General features: G+C 34.6%; 1 protein-coding gene across 7 annotated transcripts in view; it reads left to right on the top strand.

The window, feature by feature from the left end:
• Positions 1–25,798, top strand: part of LOC126842641 (cAMP-specific 3',5'-cyclic phosphodiesterase) — a 255,397-nt gene that overhangs the window by 204,808 nt on the left and 24,791 nt on the right. For 5 of the 7 annotated variants that reach the window (XM_050579690.1, XM_050579687.1, XM_050579688.1 and 2 more), the window contains exons 2-3: positions 951–1,142; positions 8,243–8,278. In XM_050579690.1, coding sequence (XP_050435647.1) covers positions 951–1,142; positions 8,243–8,278 — 228 coding nt within the window. Of the gene's footprint in view, positions 1–950; positions 1,143–8,242; positions 8,279–12,579; positions 12,698–25,798 lie in introns of those variants that run through there. The other 2 variants (XM_050579686.1, XM_050579692.1) reach the window with 2 other exon arrangements.

The raw sequence follows: 25,798 nt of genomic DNA on the forward strand, positions 1-25,798 counted from the left end.
GCGGAAAAGGGGTAACTTCAATTATCTCTTTTGGCGGCATGTACACTTGGCAATCTAGTTTGTTATAATATATTATGTCTGTGGAAAAAAATCAAAAAATCTAAACAAAACTTTTATACTCTCAGGCCAGAGTGACCAAAAAAATAATCCTTCTGTTATACAGTGTGGTCAAAGAAACATTATCAATCATCCGTAATGTTATCACAGTCAACCGTCGTTAGTCGCCTACTTGTTATCAGTATTTCTTATCAGTTTACGTTATTATCGTAAATAGTGTGTACAATATTTTCTGCGTTATAATTTGGCCCTACTGCGCCTTAAGAGTAAACCAATCAAAAATTGTTTTCTGAAAATCTATTGTCTTGCAACCAATCTGTGGTATTACACCCTACGGCCACAGATTAAATAAAACCAGATAGTATCAACCATTTGTAATGTTATCACCATCAACCGTCATTAATCAACTACTTGTTATCAGTATTTCTTATCAGTTTACGGCAAACGACAGGCGGGCACGTGTTGCATCACTCGAGACAACGAAAATTGTCTTTTGAAAAGAAAAAAAAATAGTAAAGAAGAATACAAATAAAATCCCATGGTTTTGTGTGCATGAAATCGACAGAACAAATACAATGTCGTTCGGTGTTTGACTCTGGTCGTGTTGTTTTTGTTTGCCGATCGTTTTGCCGTTACAAACTTGTTTGCGTTTAATTTCCCATATTTGTTCGACGACCGAAAATCGAATTAAAAAACGCCCCCGTGTATTATATTTACAGTATATTGTATTGTATTTTTTTTTTTATAGTAGTTATCATATCTGCGTAGGGCTAATATCAACAACAACAACAACAACCACGAAAAAACAGCATTACGTTGCGCGTTGGTGCTCGTGTTGTGTTTTTTATTTTGCTTTTTTAACGAAATTTATATATTTTTTGTTTTTTTTATAGCTTCGATGTGGAAAATGGAGCCGGCACGAGTCCCGGGAGATCTCCACTGGACGGTGGGGGAACTTCCCCGTCCGCCGGTTTGGTGCTGCAGAACTTACCTCAGCGCCGGGAGTCGTTCCTGTACAGGTCCGACTCGGATTTCGAGGTTTCGCCCAAGTCCATGTCCAGGAACTCGTCCATAGCAAGCGAAAGGTACCTTATTACACAAAATAATTAATACATTAGCCTTTAAGCACAGACATTATTTTGACTATCCAGTTGAGGGCTGCAACGACTCATAAAACATTTTGAAAAACAACCCCAACTCCATCCGCATCCCCATCCCTATCCCCATTCCCATCCCTATCTCTATCCCTTCACAACAGCTTGCGTACGAGTCCGCAACCACAAGAGACATTTTATCTCTTATCACTCTTATCACTGTTATTTCTTATCTCTCTTATCTTATCAGATAAATCATCAGAAATTTTAGTTAGGTAAAAAAACTGTCGATTTTTCCGGTCGTGTGCCAAAGTAAAGACATAGTTTTCCTTTTTTCAAAACAATTTCAATTCAACAACGCGAAAAAAGTGTACTTAATATCCATAAATAGTTGTTGCAGTCTTGAACTGGATGGTCGATTAAATAAAGCACCGCGCTAAGGTTGTTGGAAGTGTGAAATCATAGATAGAAGCTTTTGTTTTTAAAACAAAAATTAACTACTTAGACTTGCACGGTCAAAAATACTAGTTGTACTCGACTGAAATAAAAAAAAAAAAGAGTTATGTTAAGATTGCTTAAAGAGATAATTGATAGAACGGAAAAAGCACAGTTCGTTCTTAAGACGAGTCTACATCATTCTAAATCGGTCGCAAAGGCATAAGTGATATTAAAATGTAATAAGAGTATTAGTGTAATAATATAAGAGTGTGTGTGAAAGACATTTGTTATAATTATTATCATCTACGATAATATATAAGGCTGGATAAAATTTGCAAAGTTCAGTCGTCTGAATTTTAATAACAATTTAAAAAAAACAACCCACTATTAGAGTTAAAAATGTTTCATTAAAAATGTTGTACTATAATAATTGTATTAAACCGTTCAATCACATTTGCCATATGAAAATAAACGCTGTACCTGGTAAACGTTTAATTACCTGTCATTCACACACAAATGCTATGTGAAATGTTAAATGAAAATCATTCATACACTGTTCGCATATACTATTACAGTATACTACATATTTATATACATATGTATAATATAAGTCAAACTTTAATGTCACTTGTGCGCAGGGCGTGATGAACTACCGTTTTTACCTTACCACCAAACAGTGTAACATTTATCTCTTGGCTTTGATGCAAGACAACGTTGTAACAATGGGTCCATACATAAAAAAAATTACATTCAAAACGTTTTTAAATGTTTAGGCTCAGAAATATATTTTATAAATCATCGATTACCATCCGTAGAAACAAAGGATAATGCCGACATGGTTCTGGAACGAGGGGGTAGGGATTCGTGTGGGCTAAGGTGTTGTCGGAGACTAAGGAGCTAAGGGCTAAGGAGATATATTTGGGGCGAATGACGATGAATACTGCTGCGCTCTCTGTTGAACAGGCCATGGACTTTTGCTCGGCACTCTCCCCTATCTGTCGGTGGCGACTTGAGGGCAACCGTGTCGCACGCTATACTTGGCCAGATGGCTCTGACAGCCTAACCTAACAGCTCAATCGATATCGAGGCAGGCGCTGCTTTTCGCCGAAGGTCGACGATTACACCCCAAAACCACCCCCGTGAAATGCCCGCGGAACCCTTACCCCGCCGCCCACCTAACCCCCGGGATAGGAGACGGTGACGTTATGTGTATTGGATAATAACCGTACACGGTACACGGCCCTGTTTGTTGTTTCTTAAATCGTTGCCAGCATCGGCTGAACAATTTGAGTGTACCTACTAAAAACTGATCTACTGATAAATCATATGTAGAGATGATCGATGGGGCCAGCCGTTTCGGATGGATTTAAATCTCAAAAGTTGACGACGACGACGACCCCCCCCCCCCTCAACAATTATTATTATTTTTTTTGACATTTTATGTCTTTCCTTTTGGCACACAACCGGAAAAATCGACAGCGTTACCAAAATACCTAACGAAAATGTATCCTTATATCCTTCTATATCCTTGTATATCCCTATATATCCTTATACATCCTTATATGTCCTTCTATCCTTCTATATCCTTATATATCCTTATATATCCTTATACATCATTATATCCTTCTTTATCCTTATAATCTCCTTATATATAATTAAAAAAACATAAAATTTCTCCCCTGCATTACCTATAGCAGAACGGGAAAACCCTAAAAAAAAACCCACTACACGGTCATTAGTTTTTTTTTTACTTTCATCAAATACAAAACTGTACAAACGGCGTTTACAAGCGTTTTTAGCTTTTATTGGATTTTTTCAGACGTGGTAAAAGTAGGTATATTACACTGTTGCGATAAGTCCATAGTTTTTTTATCAGCAAAAGTAGGTGTACATTTTTATTGTTATGTTAGCGAAATAGTTATTATTGTAGGTAATGTATAGCTTTCATATCAGCACGGCAAGCTCACCGCATCACAGCAACAGAAATTTCACTACTTAGCCAAACGCATACTATCAAAATATATACTGACACAGCTCATATTTTATCACGCATACTAATATTAGCACAGTAATAATATTATAACTTTGTTGAAATATAAGGATGTATAAGGATATAAGGATATATAAGGCTATAAGGATGTATAAGGATCAGTTTTCGTTAGGTTTTTTGGGTAACGCTGTCGATTTTTCCGGTTGTGTGCCCAAGTAAAGACATAAAATGTCAAAAACAAATTAATTTAAGTATAATAATAATAATAATAATTACAAAATAATATATCGAAAACTCGGATTTTGTTTTTACATTTTTTTTATCGCAGCATAATAAATCAAAACACAATTATCAATCCTTTAAAAAAATTGTACATTCTAATAAAACATATAATATTTGAGAACGTCGCGTGGTAAACGCTTTCTGGGTATGCAAAAAAAACATTAATCACACAACTCACAGACCCGAGGGGGGAGGGGGGCACCCTGTCTGTGTTTCTCACAGGAAGAAAATTATTTCATAAACTATTCTCTCTCTCTCATGACTGGCAACAAACATGAACTATACATACAACAATTTTTGATTATAATTTATTAAAACAAAAAAAAAAAAGGGCCAACTTACATTTTCACATCCCCATAACGTTTACATGTTCGACGAAATTGGCCTTACACTTTGTCGTCGGGTTTATACATAATAGAGATGTACATATACCTAATTGTGTGTAAATAATGATAATGACATATTCTGTACACTGTAATGATAGTTATTACGGTTCTCCAACAACCATGGACGGTGACGACGACAGACACTTAGGCATAGTAAAATAATAACACGGTTGTATACTTAGTGTTACCGCCCACACGATTCGATGGGGGATACCGTTCAAATTGATTTCAAGTATTATAATAATATAAGCTCTACCCAATCAACGTCACCGTCCGAACATGATAGATTTCATAGAAAATAATAGTGTTGTATAAAACTGGAAACAAACCAAAACTTTGTAATGTTTTAATACCGGGTTTGGTTTAGTCGAATTTGTTTTCAAAATAGCAATGGTATTTTTTTGTTTGTTTAAAAGAAAAAAAGAACAATTTTTCTTTTAATTAACTTTTGTACCAATTAGTTCATGCAGACCGTTCGTGAAATTCGTTTTATATTTTCTTTGCAGTATCACTTTGATTGATTGATATCCATATAAATAAATATAATTTAATTAAGTGGCCTAAATGTCTGTAGGTAGTGCTAAAAAAAACAATACCTAGCGTTGAGACACACTTACCCTGTCATAAAAAATGGGACAAAACAGATCTGCTGTATGTTTGGTTATAAATGATTTACACGGTACAAATTTTTAAGTCTGAAGGCTATTTATAGCCTTGTAACTTAATGCGTTGTCTGTTCGAATTAATTCAATTACTAGCATAGATTTATTATATATATATATATATATATATATATATATTATACACAATAAAAATTAATGAATTTTAATTTAGCCAATCGATTATTATAATAATAGTAGTAGGTAACAATAACAGTTTTTTTTTTTTTACTAACAATCACTTATAGTCGAGACGGTGTGATTTTCTCATAGTTTTTTTTTAATGACATATATTACTTTTGAACTTGTTTGATGACGTCCGGCCAATTGTTGCTTCTGTCCGGTTATGTAAAATGTGTTGACAAATTATAAAACCATAATAATAATAATAACAATATGAATCCATCGATAATTAATAGGTTACCATAGTTAATAGGTAACAATAATGGTGGCCTCAGGCCAAAAGGAATACATCCAGAAATATTCTAACCTAACCTTCTTACATAATATGTCTTGATAATTATTAAGGTCGTTATAAAATAACTGAAAAACGACTAGTTACTGGTGTGAATTATTGCAATTGAAATTGATAATAAAACATTGTACCAAATGACAATAATTTGCTTAAAAATGTATTTTCGGTGGATACGATTAGGGTTGATCGTTTGTCTATAATAATTTGGTGCCATAACTATGTTATATAATATATAGTTATCCATATATATATATATTGTAATTAACAAAAATACAATGCGAATATTTTCCAATACCCGTTGACTTCACTCGCATATTTTTTTATTTTTCCTAAATAAAAAAAAAAAAAGAATTTGGCTTCGGTTTTAAGAAAAAATTGATATGTAACACTCTCATTACAAGATCATTACGAGCCTTGAGACTTTGTCTAAATAAAAAAATGTCCATCCTTTCTATGGGTGGGGGGGGAAGGAGTTTTTTTTTGTGTGGTTTTCAACGTTTGTCGGCGTGTGTAAAGAGAACAGCATGGCATATTCTACCAGTTTTAAACAAACACATCATTGTAAGATGACAACAATAGGAGGAGGTACTTTCTCAGCTCTGCGTCGAACGTCTACACTTTGTCATACCTAATGATAGGTTTTAATTTTTTTTTTTTTTTTTTAATAAAACCGTTTAAACCCGTTTGACGTGTAATACCAATATGTGTATGTATATGGTCGTCATACCGTGTGGCGGCGGTTAGGAACTTAACTAAAGTGGCGACACTCGGCGAAATACTGCGCAGACAATCAATGTAGGTACGGCAAGCGCCGAGGTCAACGGGGACGCGGTTGTCGTCGTCGTCAACAGCAGCAGCTCTCCCATTGAAATTACACCACCACCACCACCACCCCGCAAGTACACCGGGGGGGGGGGGGGTGAAAGGCCAGGGACACACACGAGGGGGTTGGTTTTGTCAGCTATTGTCATCCCTAAAAAAATAATATTTTGTCGATTAACGTAGAGTCCACGCGGTGTAAGACGTGTGCGCACTGATCGGTTAGGTCAGGTGAGATTGTGCAGAGCGTTTAGAGGGTAGTAAACGTTAAACCACCCCCCCCCCCCCACCATCGTGGTACGGCCGAGGGTTGTAAAAAATAATATATTATAAAATATATTATTACCGCCCACGGGGATTTACCGGGCTGATAGTTTAGAACTGGGGCACGTCCGTCTTCCCTGTTCTGGCGGCTGTGTATTATATTATATAACGACAGCAGCTTCTATACCGGATCCGGCCAAGACGCCGGTTGACTTCCGCCTACCCTATGGTATATATGTATGTATAACAGGGCGTTTACGACAGGGTGTTATGTAAATCTCGCTTGCGATAATGTGCTAAAAACGCTGCCTTAAACGGATAATTTTTTATGGAGAATATTTCAGCCAGCCAGAAATTGTCCATATTGTAGCCCACATATAAATCTATGGTTCTATTCTTCTTTAAGTCGGCCGTGTAAGGGAAAAGGTTTTTTTTATATTTTTAACTATTTATCGACTACAGTATCGTTAAAGTTCCATCCACGTTAAGCGGTTCAAGTGTACTAATTCCACTAACTCAATGAATTGGTTAAAAACTTACACTCACCCATAAATATGTAAGTCGAGTTATTCTTCTTTTCACTTGTTATTGACCTTTAACTGAAAATTACAACTTTAAACTTAATCAGTATAATTATGAATCTAACTCGACTTCAATAAGTTAATCGAGAACTATTGTATTTAAGATTCCAAGATTGGAATATTCTTTAAAAATTCTATTATATTATATTATTGGCCAATTCCAAATCCAACTCCAACTCACACAACCAAATCGCTGTTACCACAATTTACTATATTATATATATATATATATATATATATATATATATAGGGTGTCCCATTTTAAAACACTAATCGATTTTTCTCCAAGAAAACTAATCCAATCAAAAAGTTGTTTATTAGAGATTTTTAGAGGGGTATAAAGGGGGACGTTAAAAAAATGGTCTAAAATTCAAAATGACTGACTTCCGGTAAAATACAAGTTTTTTTTTAATGGACACTATGTATTTCTCGTTAACCAAACAAAAGTTCTTATCAAAACTAACAACTTTTGTAGGAAAATTGTTTCGGTAAAACCCATAATATAAATGGTAAAACCCATTATTTTTAAATTAAGTCTCTTTAGCTATTTTTAGTTTTGTTATTTTGTTCCGATGCATATGGTAACCGTGCCATGTTTGGTGTGTGGTATGTGTGGACAACAATGGCGGCATATTCGAACATCTCAAATTAGACATACTTAAAATGTATCATTATCTTTGTTTTTGTCTTTAACTTTATCGTTAGTATTAACATAACATTGTCATTATCTTAATCGTTAACGTTATCCTCTTTTCTGTAGATCACAAAGACAAAAACCATGGTTACCACACGTACCAATGTTACCATATACATCAAAATAAAATAACAAATCTAAAAATAGCTAAAGAGACTTAATTTACATATAATGGGTTTTACCGAAAAAATTTTCGTTGGTTTTGATAAGAACATTTGTTTGGTTAACAAAACATACCTGGTTTCTATTTAAAAAAAAAAACACATTTTTGACCTAAGTCGGCCATTTTGAATTTTTGACCATATATTTTTCCCTTTAACGTCCCCTTTTGTACTCTAAAAGTCTCTCATAAACAACTTTTTGATTGGATTAGTATTTTTAGTGAAAAATCTATTAGTATTTTAAAATGGGACACCCTGTATATTATGTTTTTTCTAAAATATAATATATAAGTGCTTTTTTTTTTATTTTATCATTTTTTTTTTTTTAATTGCGTTTTACAGATTAAAAGAGACTGAAGCCATTTTGGAAAGATCAACGTATGTACATAAACAAATATTTTATAATTATACGAATGATTAATATAATAATAATAATGAACATATATTATGTAGATAATAATATTATATTTTATGCACGTAGCACAGCTGTAGTGTGTGGAACCCGTTCAGTTCACATATTGTACATATTGTCACTTGTGGTAACCCATTATGCAGGCCACTTATGAGATTTTCTTCTTCTTATCTATCGGGTGACACATTATGAACTGGACGGTTAAGTAATCGGTTGTGCCTGTATATGCTTTCCATAAAATAAACCCGCACAGATCCGGGCTCGGTATTTTGTTGTACTAAAACAATGCTTAGTATAGTTTTAGTACAGTTGACTTTGTGCACAGCTGATTTGTATACACACCTGTATTTTGTACTTAAGCTTTGGATGTTGTTTTTTTTTTTTAATGGACAGCGTTTAGGCTGTGCAAACTTACATTACTTGGGGAAGTTGGGGTTACTCGTTGCAGATGTGTTACATTAAGTTTTGTGGAAATCGACAAGCATGCCAATAATATATTAACATTGTCTATATCTAAACGTGTACTGGCTGTGGTTTATCTACATATAGAATTAAAGGTTAATCGTGTCGCCGTCTAGGACTTATCATAATATATATTATATAGTAATTAGTTTTGGTAATTTTTCACAAACTATTCACAACATGATAAACATTATATGAAGTGGTGGTAAAAATAGCGTTCACCCGTAGGTAGTAGATAATATATATATATAAAATGTATAAAAAAAAATAAAACAAATTAGGTTTTAATGTTAATTAGTAGCAAATGGCGTTTTTCTTTTTTATTTATTTATAATGAAAAAAAAACATCTACCGTTTCCACTGCTAAATATAGATCTTAAAAAAAAAGATATATATACTCGACAACAATTTTCAAACTTATTTTCTTTCTACCCTAAAAATACATACTACCCTATCAAAAAAAAATGCACTATTTTTCATTGGGTATATTTTTTTGTTACTGTTGCTGCAATGCAAAGTAATGGTATAAATAGCGTTTTACAGGGCGGCTTAAATAATTATAAACGGTTTTTTAACATATTATTATACTCGAGACCCAAGACAACAGTCTCTAAATTGAGTTTAAAGTTGAATGGACTTGATGGTGGATTATGGTTTGATCGGTGGCACCGGAAGCGTGTGAATTTAATTTATTTTTCATCGAGATCAAACGGCTTACCTTGCACGTGAATCTATAAAAAGATATCGCTTAGAGATGTGTTTCTTTTTAAAGAGAGTTTAAGGGAAAGAAAACAAACAACTTAGTCCCAACGATTCGTGCACAATTTAATGGCATTGTTATCGATGAGACGATACTTTTTTTTTGTGAAAAAGAAACCGAGTTAAGGAGAGAATGTTATTTTGTAAAAAAAATCAACAAGCTTTATAATAATAACGATATAGCCATACAGCTCTGAGAAATGTACAAGAATGGAAAGAAGAGTGGAAATTGTTTATATATAAAAAATACAAAAAGTAAACCGAACAACAATGAACTTGTGGAAATATACAACACAAAGTCGATAATATACTTTAAAAATACAAATTATTATTAATTTAACATAAAATCGGAACGCTAAAAAAAAAGAAAAGCTTTTATCAATATTTAAAAATTAATTCTATAAAAATGTTTATTTGATGTTGGAAATATCTCTTCTGTTGACGCGAAGGTCAAATAATAATAATAATAAAACGGTATAATCCAATTAGTGTAAAATAAAAATAAAACATAGGCCTTATACTTATTTGCGAATAGGGTGTACTCTTTTGTACTTGAATTCAAGTTTAATCATTGTTATTATTATTGTAAAAGAGTAACGCTCAAAAAGTGTTGATGTCGACTTGGGCTTAGGTTTGTCGAGTTCACCTTAAAAAGGTCTAATAACTTATTTGAAAATAATAATTATAATTTTTAAAAAAATAGTCAAAAACAGTTAATATAATAGTGAACACCCGGTGCGCTCGGATATGGAATTTCTGTTGGTACAACTGTTTGCAGGTTGTGCCCACACCGTGGTCGACCGAACAAACACAGCCCCCCCCCCCGTACAGTAAGGTCTGTAATAATTTTCACTTAAATTCTGATAGGCCTTTCAGAGTTTTCAAAAGTCTGCTCTTCCTCAGCAGCACCCCCCCCCCTCTAGTTGCTTCGATGGGGGGCCGTCAGGTGCAACAACACTATCGTTTGTGTTATGTTAATATGATATTAAAGTCAAAACGCATAATTTAAAAAAAAAAAAAAGATGCTGACAACAGTGGAAAATACCTTAAAAACGAGGTCGAAAAGAAGGGAACGCTCTTTGTTTGTGACCTATACTCACTTAACTCCCGTTTAAATCTTCTCGACCCCACATCCATCCCCTTGGTTAGGCTCCTGTCGTCCTGGTAATCCCACTGGGAATTTTCTGAATGTTAAGCAAAACCACCTACCCGGCCGTGTGAATGTGTGTGCTCATCAATAGTACTCGAGTTTTGTTCAACGAGACCGATTTTGCAGATTTAGCACAAACCAGCGCGACCTAGTGGACAACTCCATAAGTTCTCTTATGTTATAACATAACAAAAACCGCTCTACACGTTTCAAGACAATTATTTTCAAACAATTACAAATAAGTAAATTTTAAATTTTTCCAGGCTTTCTTATATTTATTACGTTGCTTGTGTCTTTTGCACGGTTTAAAGCCACACTCGAGACAACGAGCCATTGTGGCTTTTAATATGCAGATGATATTATAACGAATCCTACGCTTGCCGCCTTAGCATTGTTATTATTATTATTATTAATATACAAAAATAAGAAGATTGCCCCCACCCCCCATCCCGCTCCTAAGCCTTAACACGTGCCCACGTTCAATACCCGAGAAAATATTTTCTGAAAATTTCCAACTACATAATATGCACCTCGAGATATATTTAAATGTATCTTATCCTTGACATACCCTTGTTCTCCATACATATTTCCACCGCTAACCGCCAAATGTACAAAATTATCTTTGAAATTGAAAATATAATATATTGCTCGATGAAATATTACTTTAATATTTTTCAAACATGCTGTTGCTGTGTGGAAAGTTGTCATCCGCAACATTTAAAATATAACTGTCCATATTGACATAAAATTAGATTAAGCATTGATGGCCACAGAGCTGTTGGTAAAAATCCAACCCAACCCACTCGAGTATTTAGGAGGGATTCAAAACCCAAAATTTGTATTTTCAAATAGATTTATAATAATTAAAAATTTTTTTTTACTTTCTATATTTTTGCGACTTATGTTGTGTTCTTGTATAAATATTAAGCATTTTTTAATACAATATTGCTTGTAAAGGCTTACCGAAAAAAAACGAAAGTACCAAAGTGATGTTATTTTTTTCAATAACAGTCCTTTTCCGAGTATCAATTTTTTTTTAAATTTTAGTGGAATTTTACTTTTTGAAAAAAAACAACCCTGGCTTTTTTAAGCCCACTCTGTGTTTCAAAGCCCAAAAAAGAGTTGAGTTTTTTTATGCCAACCCTGTCGCTGGAACTTATAAAGATTAGAGATTCAATCTAATTGTAGAATATAAATAATAAAGAAAATTTAGAAAAAACTTGAGCAAGTTATGTTTGTATGTAATAAAATAATAATGAAAACCTTAACCACCATATTATATAAAATTGTTTGAACGCCGTCATTATTGTTGTTATCGTTTGTTTGTTACGTTTGTTTTCGCACGTGGGACGGTATTATACGTTCGTTATCGTACCGACCGGCGGCGCGGTACGGTAATTACCGTGCGGGCGGTAACACCGCGCGACCGGGGTTCCCCGCGTCGGGCCACCGCCGGCGGCTGCGGCACGACCAAATGCACACCGGCCGTACGTCGGCCGTCACGTCAGTCTCCGCTCGTCCGCCGCCGCCGTAGTCGTCCGTGTGCGTGTGCAGTTATTATTACCGATCTCCAGCAGACTGGCCTGTGCTCGCCCTCGTGCCTGGCGTGTTAATCTTTGCGTTCTCTCTGTCCAGCGTGCGCGGGTGTCTCGTGATGCGGACGCCGCCTGGTAGACTCGTCGACACGGCCTAGCCACCGCGGTGGACGCATGGAGTCGCCGACCGTGTCTTCGCCGCCGGCGTCCGCCGACGGGCCGCGGCGCCGCGGCTCCTCGGCCGCCGGCACCACCATGTTCAAGTTCGGCTCGTTGGGCATCACCGCGTCCGCGTCCGTCACCGGCATGTGCGACGCGGCCGCCGCCGGGTGCTCGTCGTCGTCCGGCGCGGGCCCCGGCGGCCAGCCCGGCCAACCCGGCGGCAAGCTTCCCCGGACGCTCAGCACGAGCGTGTTGCGCATCAAGCACAGATCGTCGTTCTGGGACAAGTTCTGGGAACAACGGTCCAAACGAGACTTGTAAGTCTGTCTGTTTTAGGCTAAGCAAATAGTGACCGAACCCCTTTTGGTACCTTCTCCCTCCAAAGAGACACCCCCCCCCCCCCCCCCCCCGAGACGGTTAGGTAATATGACTTGGCCAAGTGTGTCTCGCTTGTGTAGCGAGCACTTGAAATACTGCTTTTTCCAAACTTGTACTTACGTAACGTGTTTAATTAAGTTTTTTTTAAAAAAAAAAAAGAGTATTTTTTAATACCAAAAAAATATGATGTATAAAAACCTCTCCTAATAGTCTTAGTGTAATTAATTTAAGAGCTGTGTGTTGTTTACAATATGATCAATAATTAAACAAGCCTGTAATTTGTACTAAAATGTCTTTAATTTGGCTTGTTTTATTCGATTGTAAATTATTTGGACAAAAGTCGACAGGACGATACTGATTAACATAAAAGCAGGTGCGACGGTCAATCTCTTAGTTGGTATCATTTATCATTTATCTTCGCATTGATCGAGCTTGTGAAACAAATTTGTCAAGAATAAAGACGATGATAATAAATAATATGATCAGAGGGCCTGACAAAACAGCTGTATCCATGACGTCGTCGATGATAATAATAATAAGTGGGGCTTCTTAAAAATATATGTATATCAATAGATTATAATATTTCTTTGACCCGTAATTTGACAGTTTATTTGTCTTGTCAATATTATAACAATAACAGATAATAATATACACTATAACGCGGCGGCATATGTATAATAATAATCAATTGTTTCAATACTATTACCACCAATTTAATATTGTAAATAATGTGTGTGTGTATTTATATTTGACACCAGCAATGGTAATAAAAAACTTTACTACAACAACAATAATAAAACGTTTTGTACGTGTCCGGCGGCGGCGCTACTGACCCTTTTAAAATACCGTTCAATTAATTTTAACTATAAAAAAATAATATATATATTTATACACATACAGCTCTGTATAACACTTGTAGATTAGATAGTAAGTACACCACACAGAGCACATCGCACACACACTGTAGTAGAAGTCAAATAGGTGTATAACAACAATAGGCTGAATATTATTATTAATGTTAATGTTATTCTCCCACTTCCTGTTTGGGATGATGTACTGCAATAATATTGTATCCTGTGAACCTCCACACTTGTACCTTATGGTGGTTTGATTGGAATAATAATAGTTTGCACTGTGGTGCAAACTAGATTGCAATGGTTTTGCATGTACACAAGGCCTAAGTAGAAATTTATGTTGTAAATTTTGTGTACCTTGAAATGATAACAACAAATATATATTTTTTAACTGTAATGATGATTAAACTGGTTTAATTTGTTCTGAACACACCAGGTGTTGTCATACCCAAAAACCGGTCCAAGTACGCGTTTTCCTTATAATTTTCATACAACTGCAAAAATAAAATAATGTCTTCAATATAATATTATGTTGTCCAAAACGTTTCCAATGTTTTCAAACATCATGATAGTATTTTTTTGTATTTTAACAACATTTTTATTCAAACGTTCAATCTTGATTTTAAAATATCAACAAACCTTTTGGATAGATTAACATTTATGTATATGCTGTATGGTTATGGATCTTTTATTTTCATAGATCTGTGTGTTGTATAAATATGTACTGGATCTCATATAGCAATTGTATTATATTATTATTTCAACAGATTTCACTGAACAAACGAAGATACCTGTTTTTTTTTTTTTTTTAATTTATTTAATTTGTATACATCTAACTCTTTTAAAAAATATATATACAAACAAATTAAATCACAGCTTAAAACGTTTTAATTTATTTCGGCATACTTATTATTATTTTTTTTTTTTGTTAAGATACCTTTAGTGTTTTTTTTTTGGGGGGGGGGGGGGAAACTGGGAACAAAAAGGTGGCAAAAATAATTATATTTGAGCGGCAAAAGTGTAAAAACGTGCTGTACATTTCTTAAACGTTAAGACGGCATTATTTATCACTCTTACTGGAAAACGGAGACGTTTACAACGATTACTTAAGAAAAGAACAGACATAATTATATATTAATTACACGAGAGACGTCATAATGGCGTTTGTTGGAGTATTATTTTTTTAGTGTAGTTTCTTTTCAATTTCAATTAGATATATTATGGCGAGAAACGTTTCTTCTACTTCTGAATTTTTCAATTTTTTTTTCTATATTTTCTATATATATTTTTATATCAAATAGGATCAATTCTGATGTGTAGACGAGCCGATGATGTTAATGCGAGATAATGACCTTGTAGTTGAAGAACTGTTTTATTGATCATATATTACACATGTTCTACTTAGGCCAAGTCTGGTCTTAGTGTATCCTTTGACGGAGAAGGAGGAGAAAGCGGTTTCAGAGCTGTACATAGACCTATACGTAGACTAGATCCCCGGATCAGCCGGGCAAATCCGTTTTGGAAAATAATTCCATTATATACTATACTATATAGCTAGTACAACACTAATCGGCTTAGGTTGCCCGGCGGCCAGTATAATGTTATTTAGGGGAAAGAATAAGGCGGAAGAGGGCGGTCGTCGGGGACGCTATTAAATTTGAGATGTATATTATTTTAATTATAATTTATTTTATAATCATTTCATTTTTTTTCCCACCCAAAAAAACGTTTTTCCACGGTTGTGCTACCTACTTTGATTGCGTAGGCACATATTTTTTAAATTGCTATTATTATTATAGGTGGTATACCGTGACGGAAAAAAGGAACCCTTTGTCTATCCCTCCCCTTTCTTACCCTCCCCTCATATTGTATATGTATATAGTGTCTCTTCGAGGTGGATCCAGGAGAAAGAGAACAGCAAAAGCTTCACCGCAGGCACTTGCCCTCGAACCCACCGTTTTAATTGTATATATATATATACAGGGTGATCCAACTAACGCAAGACACTCGTTTTGACTAGAAAAATTGCTTTAACAGCTTTTAATAATATGTATTAGCAATTAAAGCAATTTAAGTAATAACTAATTTAAACGAATATATTTTATTAAAAATACAAACCGTAATATCGATATTTCAAATTGATCGTACTAAATAGATAAGAAAAGGTAAGGGTACGGTCATTGTATGCGCTTTCAACATGGCCGTCACGTTTTCGTTGTTACTTTATGCGTGACCCTTCTGCTGTTATCAAATCTTTATAAAGTCATAACAAATGAACAATTAAATGAAAATTAAAAATTCAAACGCTAACATGTTTTTTGTAATTTTTTGTCTACAAATTTATGTAATTAAAAACACACGTTGTAAGCTAAATGTAGTAAAATATGTACCTAAAAGTCGGACGTTCTTGTCGTTAGTTGGATCACCTTGTATATATATATAATAAACAGCCTCTCTATATATAAGATTATCCGTCTCGGTACAAAACCCCGACGGCTTATCCTCCGCCGGAAAATCATCGCCGGCGTTATTATTATTATTATTATTTTCTCTATAGTAGAAGATGTTTTTGCCACACCTTATAAACATTTATATAGGTACCCCATATATAGTAGTGTTATAACAGAGCAGAATGGATGGAAAAACGCACTTAATTCGCTTCGGAGATAGTGTAACATTATGGCGCGTGGGCCGCGTGAAAGCGCATGTAATATTTCCCTGTGTATATATATCATAAAAAAAATAATTTACATATATTTATACATTTTTTTATTACCACCCGGATTAGCTGTTAGACCCTTAGTTCGCACCCCGCCTCGACCCATCGCTTGTACATACAAGATGTATTGCAAGTGTACGTTCTGTCTGTCATCGCTATTTTTTTTTCTACAACTAAAGTACCATCACAACAAAATTATTACTTACCCCTTTATTTTTTTCCAATACGGACAGAGCAATCGTACATCGTCATACCATTATATTGTGTAACTATTAGTACATTATCACAGATTAAATAAAACCAGATAGTAGTGCCATGGATAAAACTGTATTGCAAACTAGTGATAAGAATGAAAGTCGACGTCGGCTATTGTTGTGGGATTTATGTGTGTATAATAATATATATATATATATATATATATATATACACAGAATAGGTAAAAGCAGAAGGGTCGCTTTTAAAATAAACAAAAACGTGACGGCCATGTCGAAAGGGCGTACAATGACCGTACCCTTATCTTTTCTTATCTATTTAGTATTATCAATTTAAAATGTCGATATTACGGTTTGTATTTTATAAAATATAATTGTTTAAATTAGTTATAACTTAAATTTTTTAATTGCTAATACATATTATTAAAACCTGTTAAAGCAATTTTTCTAGTCATTAAATCAATTATTGTTTAGACTTTCGTATACAAATTACATTCTACTTTTAGTTTTACCAAAATGGTCACACTGCGACGCTCGAAGACTACGGCCGTTGCATTTTTATGTGATAATTATCTTTCCCATGTTAATTTTTATTAGTGTCCTGGGCCTGATATATATATATATATATATATGTGATTCTGTGCTGTCAGTTTAACTTATAATATCGTTATCAGCAGTGATAACAGTTATAAATATATGATAATGTTCTGATTCCCACGAAGGCGCCGGAAAACGGTAACTTTCTATTGGCGGCACGTACACTTGGCAATATAGTTTATTATATAGTATTATATCCGTGGGGATATTCACTTGCACTCTAAGAAAACCGAAAAATCTAAACAAACTTTAATAATCTCGGTTGAGTGTGACCAAAAAATAATCTTTCTGACCTACAGTGTGGTCAAAGAAACATAATCAATCATCTATAAGGTTGTCACAGTTAACTAGTATAAGTAACAATCGTACATCATATACAAGTATTCCTTATCAGATTTATACGTTATTATTGTAATAGTGTGGTAGGTTACCTAACCTAACCTTTGGTAATCAACAACTTGTTATCAGTAATTCTTATCAGTTTACGTTGTCTCGTTGTAAATAGCGTGTACACAATATTTTCGGCACTATAATTTACTGCATTGAGTTGACACAAATTAAAAAATCGTTATTTGAAAATCTATTGTTTTACTATTGAGTGTGGTAAGTATTTCATCAATGTTGTCCATCGACAACATCACTGTGGAGATTATAAAAAAAAATTGCAATCAACAATGTTGTAGAGCGCCTTTTTTAAAATGTTTTTCACGAAGCGGTATTATTAAAAATTACTTTTTTTCTCGTTTTGGGCAATTGGGTTTTTTCCACTTCTCAACAAAACCGTTTAACATAAATTCTCTTTGTTCACGCGGCAAGACGTCGAGCAAAATTGAGTTACGACTACAGTTTTCCGTATAATATATATTTGTAAGAAAGAAAACTCTTTAACAACGTGCTGTCGGCCTATGTACTATTTAAAACGACGTTGCGTGCGTTTGACGTGAACTTACTTGTATTTAGGTTATACTGTTATTATTATTTTTTCAAACTTTGCTTTGATAACGAAATCAGCAAAAAATAATATTGTATCCGACACGGAAATTGCTTGTTCTCGCCAGAAAGTCAACAAGTCGGTAAATTACAGTCCACGATGAGGTGAGATACACGTGACTTGTAAAATCTAATTTGCTTTTTCGACCGGTCCAGACCTTTTAAAAATAACAGGTACAAGTTCCAGACCCGCCTTCAAGTTATTACTGTTGTTACGTGTAAAGAAAACAGCCGGTTTAAGGAGATTGCGTCTGCTCTTTGTTCAAATATAATATTATTATCTTTCGTTTAATATCCGACGGGATGGCTAATAATATTATCGTTATTAGTGCATTGCGCATAAGGCGTCGGTAGTTTTGTTCGACGTCAATTATTATATTGATTAAAATCCAAGTGAACACAAACACCACACACACCCACACCTTTTGATGTTAAACGCTGATTGCTTATTGAAAACTTATTTTTTCTGGTAAAGTTAAAAGCTCAAGGAACCCGAACTTCGGTCCCGGGCACGGTTAAGAAGGTAATATCAGAGATTATATAAAACCTAAATAGTGTACCTACACATTGTTTACGACAACAACGTAAACTGATAAGAATTACTGATAACAAGTAGTCGGATAACCGAAGTCGGACGGTGATAACACAGAATTGATAAAAGCAGATGGGACACTTACAAATGTAATCAAAAAAGCGACATACGTTACATGTAACCTCACCTTATCTTTTCGTATCTATTTAGTACCATCAGTTCCAAACAATGACATTACATATATTTGTTTGAATTAGTTAAAATTCTTAAATATGCTAATTGCTAATATATATTGGTTTAAAAGTAGCTAGTTATAATATTATGTATAAATACATATATATATTATATTCTACTTTTATTTTTTTGCAAATGGTCACACTGTGACGTCGTAAGACCGTGGCCGTCGCGTTTTCGTGTGATAAGCATCTTATCCGCGTTAATTGTTATCAGTGTTCGGGGCCTGTTGATAAGATTACAGATGCTTGATCGAATTTCTTTGACCACGCCGTAGAACAGAATTTCAAAAGCAAATTGGCAATAAAGATTGAACGTGTCTTATGGGTTAGTAAACAATATTATGTTTAGGACGTTATATAATGAATGTATTGGAATTATGTAATAATCTGTAACATATACCACCTAAATACACAGTCATGGCCGCACGAATAGTTTGCAGAATAACTTGTTTGTGTCGGTTGCTCATATTCAAGTTCATAATGTAGAACAATCCGTCGAATAGAGTTGTTCTGACAAACTGGTAAAAGAATAATTGGTGTTATTTTGGATTGCCTAATTTGTAGTACTTAAACAATCCTCGGTCTACTGTACTTTGGTTGTTATTAATTATAATTGACGAATGACGCCATGATATGTAAAGCAACCCACTTGTCTGTGCCAAAAAAAAACATTCTGCAAAACCAGTTTTTTTTATTAGACGTTTACGCCCATATTATTATTGTTACAAAAATCGTTATGTGTTTGATTGGGTTATTTTTTTGGTATTTAATTATTCAAATATACCCGACGGAACGAGACCGAATGAATATTCATAAGGCAAATCGATTGACGTAGAAAAAGTAGTGTAACTCACATAAATTAAGATATGGATACAAAAAAACCATATATTTTTATTATACGCCTAATTTTCAGCTCTCCAATCTCGTTTCTGCGATTAAAAAAACGGATTTTTAATTACCGAAACATTTTTTTTAAAGTAATCTCGTTAACAGATCGAGTTATGCACATACTATTAGTCATCGCCAAAGTCGATTACATTGAAGCTGTTCATTCACAAGAAAACATACAAGACCATAAAAAAAAAAAAAACTATAATTACTATATTCTCAAAACTTGACCGTTTGCGACCTGTCAAAAATGTTTAGTGCACAAGTTTCAAAAGTTGCTATCAAAAAAAAAAACAATTTTGGTAAGAACAAAAGATTTTTGCGAAAAATTGACATCACATTATATACATAAAAATACAATTAAATTTTGTTATTGCATTCCTATGAGATTATTGAGTGTCCCACAAAGACCTTGCAAATGAAATTACTTTTGTCCTAGAGATAGCCATTTTATTGAGAATAAGTTGCTGAGAACTTTTGGCTGGTCGATGACCAGTTTTGGATAATAATTACATTTCACAAAGGGTAGGATGGGAGACACTCCCCTACCCTCACAATCTGCGCTTTAGATTTGAATAACTTTAAAAGTAATTATCCAAAACTAGTTGTCGACCAGTCAGAATTTTCAGCAAATCATTCTCAACAATTGTAAACCTCTAACCTAATCGGCGGATAGTTTTGTGTGCTGTGCTGTATTATGTAACAAAATATGGAAATACCGATTAAAAATTTGCCTCTAGTCGCATCCGGTCGTGTATGAGAGGTATATGTATGTTTTATCGATTTCCCTGGCCCCTTTGCACACAGCCATCAACACTTTTCGCTGCGCAGTGCGTTTGGGGTAAAAATTGTGTCGTGTGGAAAATATTATATTACGTTATTAATGTATCATTTTTTTTTCCCCCAAACGATCCAAACCCAACAATCTTTGCCCTCGGTGGTCACCAAAGACCCACGTGTATAGCAATAACAGTAATAACAAGAGGTCAACGTCAAAGGGGCGCTCAAGTGCGAAAACCGTTCTAATTAATCGTTTTGGTTGCCATGTTATAATTGTGTTGTTGTCGAATAATGATAATAATAATTGTATCATCATCGTCGTCGTCGGTACAGCGTTGTTGTTGCATGCGGTTTTGATGCGTTCAATTAAATTAAACATCATTATGTCCACAACGGGGTCAGAGATGCTATTTTTTTGTTTTTGTTTTCCCACTAGCTGTTTGACAATGAAATTTTTATATACTTGTCGACGGATTTCGAAAAAGTCCAATAATATACTATATCATAATAATATTATTGTTGTCCCCTTTTGTACAGTGAGAACCACTAGTGGCGACGTTATGGATATATTTTCGCTGGTTTTTCTATTCACCGTAGTAAAAGGCTTTTCGGTATTGTCATATTGTGTGTTTTCTTGGGGGGGGGGGGGGCCGTTTGACTCGAGTATAAGTGCTGGACAAAAGAGGACAATAGTAGTGTGTGTCGAGTGTGTGAAATCGATGACTTCAAAAAAAAAAAAAAAAACCGGAAACTTCCGGCAAGTTTGTTTTGTAATGTATATTATTATTATTTGCAAGCGTGTGCGAACGACACAAGAGAAATGGTAGCGGAGCGCGTCCATGATATTAATCATTGTTCAATCAATGGCCTAACTAGGTTAGTATAAGAAAAGGCAAGCGTAATAATATTTTAATTGCATAAAACTTGACCTTTCGAATATTACTCAGCTTTAGAAAAAAAAAATTGGCAAAAAATCCAGACCGTTTAGAGACGCTTTGAGTAGCACGTGTAATATATTCCACAACAATACATCCAGTTTAATGCTCAAGTATAATATAATACGTGTATATAGAATATCAACCGGTGTGTGTTTGTGAAAGTAAAATAACCGTATGCTTGCCCACGGCAATCCACCAACAATGTCATAGAGCTACCATTTTTTTACCGTTTTAGTTGTCAGCATCAATCAACTGCTATACTACCGGCCAACTGGCGGTGTACTAACCAACGGTTGCAAGTGCCTTTATGTGGTATGTTAATTGGGTGTTACTATTAAAAAAAAAAAAAATTGTGAAAAATCGAGACATCACATTGTATGAAAAAACATAATATTTAATTTCTTATCGGATTCTTATTGATCACGTTGTATTCATATGTGTGTGTATACAAAACCAAACCCAAATTTGTATTATTCCATGAGATATTGTTAATGGAAGAAAAAAAATTAAACAAATCCGTCGCTGAGATAATAATCTGAATGATAATTTAATTTCTTGCCCTTGCAGTTAGTTGGTTATGGCAAAACTAATTGTTGGGAAAAAATAGAGCTGTCCAGAATCCTTAAATTTATCTTTCTTAATCTAATTGTGTGTGAACAATTAAAGGGGCTTTCGAGGAATATAAATAGTGCGGTTTTTTTTTTTAAACTTTTTTACTGTGTTTTTCTTCTTATTATTTTTTTTTTTTTTTACTTTTCAACGAAATTACCAATAATGTGTTTGTATTAAGTCGGGGTAACCGGCGTACGACCGAGAATATTCTATACGATTATATATGGAATAGCGAATGTATTATGTATACATAATACACTGTAATGTACAGGGAAAATATTCATTTGCCTCTTCAGTGTTCGACACACGAAAAATCAAAATGGTCACGTACTATCTGAGCACGCGGGTTACACGTGTCTGATATGTTTACATAATATTATATTATGTGCTGTCGTCGCATCGATACACATTTTTGTACTCTTATGCACTGCTCGTCTAATCCCACTTCCTTTGGGGGTCCACCGAAAAAATAATAATCTGAAAAAAATCTTTTAAAATCCGTGTTATCTTTCCATGAAATTATCAAAAATCCATGGAAAAAGCAGCTATCAAAAATGGATGGCCGCCGGGTTTTCCCGTTCAATTATAGTGTAAACGGGAAAACCTTTGCATATTTTTTCGGAGATTAATTTCGAATTCGACAGAATTATTATACTACATTTATTTGGCCTTTTTTTTTTTCGCGAATTTCCCACGTGGAAACTTAACGGCTCGCTCACGCCCAAAAAGTTGATTAACCTAACCGTTTTCAAAGCAATCCAAAGCAATCCCACTTAGGCGTACACACAATATGATGTAAGAAGCGAAATTCGGTAATCATCGTTTGATCAACAACAACAACAACAACAACGGCAAATAAAACTATTATATATTGACTTTTCGACGGTGGATCTAATGTGATTCTAACGTTTGTGTTTAAACTTTAAACCCACCGCTTGGTGAACTTGGTTACCCACTCAAAACGCTTTCAAAACCCACCGCCCTACCTACGCATTGAGCTTAAGATTTGCTATATATATATATATATATAACTAAACAGATTTATTATAGGACAGCGTTTTTTTTTTTTTTTTTTATTGTATAACATCTTGTTGTTACAAAATATTCTTATCACGATGACTTATAAAAACATAAACGGAATGTCTTGGTTAAATATATATATATTTTTTTTATTATTTACAAATGTCCTGCAATGACCTATATATTATTGCTTGAATTTATCAGCGTTTAATCGACCAGATAAGACGTCACGTCACGTAAAACGATAAGCCAAAAAAAATAAATAAATAAACCAATGTTCTTAAGCATGTTTGTACCGTCGCATAACACTGTGTGTGATCAATAGGGAAATGTATGTTTTTTGTATAATATGACCGTGAATCGGTGATATTTATTAATGCCATTAAAAACACGTTAAAGACTTTTTTTTATTTTCGTTTTTACGATTGGTCAATATAATAAAATATTTTATCACCGTCGTCAGCAGTATCACACGTTGGGCTCGTTTGGGGCGAACTGTATTGAATCGAAGAGCTCGATCAGGTCGTCTATAATAGTACTCGCCGCCTGTTTATTTGTCGTTAAACACATTCTGTCGTGTGATCTGACCCGGTCGGTGACGATTCTAATCTACGTTTTAATTATTACTGTCCGAGTGTGACACGAGCGCGCCAAACACACCACATACTAATTGAAACGCATAAATAGACCGACTACAACGACAACAGAGCAGCTGTGAAACGTACAAAACGTTTTATATTTTCCATATGTATTACCCTGTTGGAAATTGCTCGCTACAAAGGCTGTCACGTCACGTCACGTCACAGCCTCCAGCTGAGTTCCATATACATTGTTTTTATCTGTAGTATATATTTTAATCTACGGTTAGATTTGGTTAGGTTAGGTTTGGTTAGGTAGGTAGGTTTGGTTAGGTTAGGTTAGGTTAGGTTAGGTTTGGTTAGGTTTGGTTAGGTTTGGTTAGGTTTGGTTAGGTTAGGTTAGGTTAGGTTATACATATCATTCTGCAGACGGGCAATTTATTGTAGTAATGTCCCCTTTGGTGCAGGTCGTGAAGACGGACAAAATCCAGAGATAACCGATAATCACTATGATTCTGTGCAGTTAATACACGACGGCCAATATTAATAGTTATTGTACACCACACACGAATGGCGTGTGCGAATGTAGTAAACATACCGCGCTTACATATTATACGTTATGATATTGTAATAAACGACAGTTGGCCGGGCACAAGCCTGCCGCGAACAAAAGAAAATTATACGGCCGGGTTACATAACGGTGTTCGTAATGTGTTAAGTATACACTTAATGTTGGTGATTCGGAATTCATTCGTGTTGGACGCGTAGTACTTAGGCCCGAATTTTTGGGCTTTACCGTATACTTGGCGGGCGATTAGTTTACATGTATTATATTATTACTCTATGCGGCTGTTGTCCATTAATGTCGACCTAACCGTGTGTAGGACACGACTCCCTAGAGGATTTGGGCTTTTCCGCAAAATCCAAATAATATGATAATTGATTACTGCCAAAGTACAATTAATTCCAACAGCTGGACCTGTGAATTATTATAACACATATTATTATTATTTCACAAAAAGGCTGCCACTGAATTTGGTTTTTTACTTGATGTACAGAAGGGTACATGTCGGTTTTCTTCGCTCCTCTCGGCAAGTGTGCAGCTGATGTTATCGATCCCACCATTCCGTCGAGTTAAACGATCCTATGCAAACATTTGTCTTGTTAAATTGCGCCGGAACGTTATTCGAATAATAACAACATGATAAATGTCGGTCTGCACGCGCACACGTGATTTTGGCCTATTCACAACTGAAATTAATTATTTTCCTCGTGCGTCGTCCAACTTTTGCATCGTCCGCCTGTATACAGTTCATGTATACAGTCTATGGTATAACACTAGTTAAGTGTTGGCCTGTCCATCTGACCCTCAATACTTCTCATGAGAAACAGTTGTCAAACTAGAACCGTTGGTCTATGTTGCTTGCCCGTCTAATGACAATTGGATATATTTTAGTGATGTTAAATCGAAAATTGTAAAACTAGTTTTGATTCGAGACAGTTGATGTATATTTTTCTGTTACACGTTTTGTTGTAATGTGCGATTTTTTTTTTTTTAACTTTATTCGATAAATCTAATTGGACGGGCCTACAAAGTGAACCGAGAGCATATACATTGGAACACAACTTTGTTTTAAATGAATAACAATAAAACGAGAGATGCATATTATCATAACAAATATTAATATAAAAGACAATAATTATTAATTGCCAATAGTACAATACAACGAGCCGATAACAAACGTACACAAGCACTGATCGGTTTCATTGTTAAAATCGAAATTAATTAATTACAGATCAGATGTTGTTAATTATTTCGTGGACCGAAAGTTACCTTTGAGAATATTGAAACGTTTAAAAGTAGTTATTACAATGTGATGTTTTGCTTTGTAAGACTTTTTCAATCACAGATGTACTTTGGTTTATAAAATAACACTCATTAGGCTCTTTAAATAGGTAGTAAAATAAAATGATGTTTTCTTATTACAGTATATGTTCCGGTATGTATACTGGGCCAATATGAAATAAAATAAAAATATATTTTTATAAGTAAAAACGCATTTTGAAGAAAACAAGTCGAATTG

The sequence above is a fragment of the Adelges cooleyi genome, unplaced genomic scaffold (assembly GCF_023614345.1).
Source record: "Adelges cooleyi isolate 19-005CV unplaced genomic scaffold, UGA_ACOO_1.1 ACOO_flye_CR_arks_rails_tigmint_CR_PRNA_574, whole genome shotgun sequence".
NCBI lineage: Eukaryota > Metazoa > Arthropoda > Insecta > Hemiptera > Adelgidae > Adelges > Adelges cooleyi.